At 43.7% G+C, this 3,651-nt stretch overlaps 1 protein-coding gene across 1 annotated transcript; it reads left to right on the top strand.

Annotated features, from left to right (window-relative positions):
* Positions 1-1,338: 1,338 nt before the first annotated feature.
* On the top strand, positions 1,339-2,439 carry FTMT (ferritin mitochondrial). The gene has a single exon (XM_057749366.1). The coding sequence runs from the start codon at positions 1,406-1,408 to the stop codon at positions 2,132-2,134; it is 729 nt and encodes a 242-aa protein (XP_057605349.1). The 5' UTR covers positions 1,339-1,405; the 3' UTR covers positions 2,135-2,439.
* Positions 2,440-3,651: the final 1,212 nt, after the last annotated feature.

Raw genomic sequence — 3,651 nt, 5'->3', positions numbered from 1 at the left:
TATCCAAGAGAAAAGAGAGCATATAACTGCACAAAGACTTGTACAGGAATATTCATAATAGCATTATGTTAATAGCCCAAAACTGTAAACAACCAAAATGTTTGTCAGTGGCAAACCTTCAGCAATGGGATACTACTCAGCAATAAAAGCTATTGATACACACTATAATTTAGGTGGATCTCAAATTAATTATCCTGAATGAAAGAAACGAGGCAAAAAGGAATACATACTGATTCCACTTACGTATGGAATTCTAGAAAATGCAAACTATATAGTGAGGAAAAGCAGAGCAGTGGATGCCTGGGATGAGGTGAGGCAGAGAGAGACTGAAAAGAGTTATTACAAAATACAGAGGGGCATGAGGAAACTTTGAGAGGTGATGAATATATTCATTATCTTGATTTTGGTGATGGTTTCAAGATGTGTGTGTGTATATATATATATGTTGAACTCTAGCGAGCTGTACACTTTAAGTATCTGCAGTTTATGTCAATTATACCTCTATAAGCTGTTAAAAGTGTACATATTTACTTTTGTGCATCTGTGATATTTACTTTTATTATGTTATTTTAATCTGTGAGAATTAACATCAACATTTTGACAATGGTTCTCTCTAGGTAGAGGAAGAATTAGGAATGCTTTGAATTTTCTTCTGTGAATGAACTATCACTTTCTCAATACATTACAACAGCTATGTATTTTTAAACTTTTAAAATTATCCTTTTAAAAATATGTATCTGCATCACAAAAGACAAGAAAGTAACAAGTTTAGAGCTAGTTTATATATTCTTCCTACATTTCTTCAATATCTGATTTTTTACAATGAAGATAAATTTTATATCTAAAAAATGTCCTTTTAAAGCAAAGCATTATCTTACTACACCCTTGAAAATGTGCCCAGTATACTGGCAACATTTCCATACTTAAATTTGTTAAAATAACCAGAAAGTCCATTTATAAACATCCTCTTTGGATGCGAACTGGGGGTGACTTTTGTTTTACCCTATTTCACTGCCTTGCCGCCCGCATCCCTTGGTCCTGGGACAGAAAAAGATCAGACAGGGAGGGCAAGTGCAGCTTGGCTTCACTCTCTCGTTTGCAAGTCACAGCGTCTACTTCTTTGACAGCATTTTAAACTGAGGTGAAGTAGTAAATTACAAACGCCTAAGAGCAGAAGTCTTGCGTCGACGCTGAGGTCAGTGTTGGTAACCGTCATCTGCCTTTTCCCAACCGCGACTGGCGCGCGCCCCCAGCCGCCCCCCGCGTGGAATCTGGTGCCTCTGTCAGGGAAGGGGCGTGTGACGCAGCCGCCGTCGCCAAAGGCTGCGTTCTGATTCAGATCTGACGCCCCGGCGCGCAGGGCAGGCCTGGCCTCAGTTTCCCCCACTTCTAAAGAGGAGGGGCCATGCTGCCCTGTTTCTCGTTCCTCTCCAAGCACATCAGCACTTCGCCGGTGTGGCTCCGCTGTGCGCGCCACGGCTTCGCGCTCGCGCCGCGCTGGGACCCTAGACGGCCCCGGGGCTGCCCGCCGCCCGCCCCTCGCCGCCCGCTGGCCGCAGCCGCCTCCTCCCGGGGACCAGCAGGGCCCGCCGGCGCCCCCTCCCGGGTGCGCCAGAACTTCCACCCGGACTCTGAGGCCGCCATCAACCGCCAGATCAACCTGGAGCTCTATGCGTCGTACGTGTACTTGTCCATGGCCTATTACTTCTCCCGAGATGACGTGGCCTTGCACAACTTCGCCAGATATTTCCTTCGGCTGTCCCGGGAGGAGACCGATCATGCGGAGAAGCTGATGAGGCTGCAGAACCAGCGGGGAGGACAGCTCCGCCTGCAGGACATTAAGAAACCAGACAAGGACGACTGGAAAAGTGGGCTGAATGCCATGGAGTGTGCTCTGCTCTTGGAAAAGAATGTGAACCAGTCGTTGTTGGAATTGCACACTCTGGCCTCAGACAAAGGTGACGCCCATTTATGCGATTTTCTGGAAACCCACTATCTGAATGAGCAGGTGAAGTCTATCAAAGAACTAGGTGACCACGTGCACAACTTGATTAAGATGGGGGCCCCGGATTCTGGCCTGGCAGAGTACCTTTTTGACAAACATACCCTTGGAAATGAAAACAATCAAAACTAACCCATAGGCTGCCTTCTCCACTGACCAGGGTGTGCCAGGACCCAGAAGCAGCTGTTTCCTTCTTTCCTTTTATATTCTTCTGTTATAATGTCCCAATACAGTGATTTGTAGAGAATATGTATTTCGCCTCATGTTAACAATGGCTTTTTGCCCTGCATGAAGATAATTTTCCCAGCACAGGATGAGATGGTATAAAGAAAGACTGTAAAAAAGCTACTGAAATAGATGCAAATTAAATCTCTCCAGTTACCAAATATTACTGCAGACCATGACCCTTTACTAAAATTCCATGATTTTCAACTCAACAAATGCCTGTTATTTTCAAGACCTCAATGTTAAAGGCTAAAGTGGGAAAATGTGTAAGATAAATATGCAAATACCTGTAATAAGATGAAGAATATATAATACTGTAAAAATCACACAAGCAAAATTCTGTAACAACTTTTAGCCTTTTCTAAAGTGTGATCTGTATTTGAAGGATTTTGTGATCAAATAAATTCAAGAAAAGCTACAAAAGGTATCAGTGCTGGTCTGGGAAAGTCACAATGTGTGTTAGCCTTTTAAGGGCCCTGGGAAGTCTTGAAATTAAAAGCAAAAACCAAACAAAAAATCTTGGATTATTTTTTGTTTAGCTCAATGTTTCCCAAACAAACCCAATCTCAGCTAGCTTTTCATGTATATGTTTTAACAATGATAATATAACAATACAGATATGTCTGATAAAAGACTACACAGCCTCCCTTTTAACATACCAAAAAGAGTGAGTACACCGCAGAAAACACCTACTTGGGGCCTTTAAAATGGAGAGTGGAAAGAACAATGGGATGGAGAAGTCAAGAAGGGATCCCGAATGAAGGAGGCATCAGCAAGGCAGATGTTTTCTTGGGGGGGGGGGTGTGGAGGAGCAATAAAGTGAGTAGGAGAATATTTGGTCAGCAGGCCTTCAGCTAGGCTAAGCGCGCTGGCTGGTATTTGGAAAGATGGGCTAGAGCCCAACTGTGGAGGTGAGAAGGAAAGGTTAGGTTCAATTTAGTGAGCAAGGGCAATGCTTTGAGGGGCTTCCAACAGAATAATGCTGTGCTTGAGTGTTGAGCAAACAGTTTAGTTGTGCAGAATAAAAATCTGAAAACAACCTCAATGTTGGGGTTAGTTTGGGTCCTCTGAGAAACAGATGTCAAGATGGGATTAAGTGCGTGAGAAAGTTTATTAGGGAAAAAAAAGAAAGGATTTGAAGGACAATGGGAAAGGAGCTCGCAGAAGCAGGGAAAGCCTTCAGATTCCACGTGAGTATGATCCTGAGGGAAGAAAGAAAGGAAAGTTGTTCATAGTTTTCCAGAAAGTTCTGCAAGGCTGTCTGGGAGACCTCCAGCCAAAAATCGCTCAAAAGAGGACTCCTAAGTGTCCAAGAAATGGCCCTGCTTAAGTGCATTTCCGGCATTCAGTTATTGACTGGGAGTGACCCATAGGAAGTGCAACCTTGCAACAAGCTAAGAGATGAATCGATTAGGGCACAGCAA

The sequence above is a fragment of the Hippopotamus amphibius genome, chromosome 1, assembly GCF_030028045.1.
Source record: "Hippopotamus amphibius kiboko isolate mHipAmp2 chromosome 1, mHipAmp2.hap2, whole genome shotgun sequence".
Taxonomy (NCBI): domain Eukaryota; kingdom Metazoa; phylum Chordata; class Mammalia; order Artiodactyla; family Hippopotamidae; genus Hippopotamus; species Hippopotamus amphibius.
This window is presented reverse-complemented; position numbering and strand designations above follow the sequence as displayed.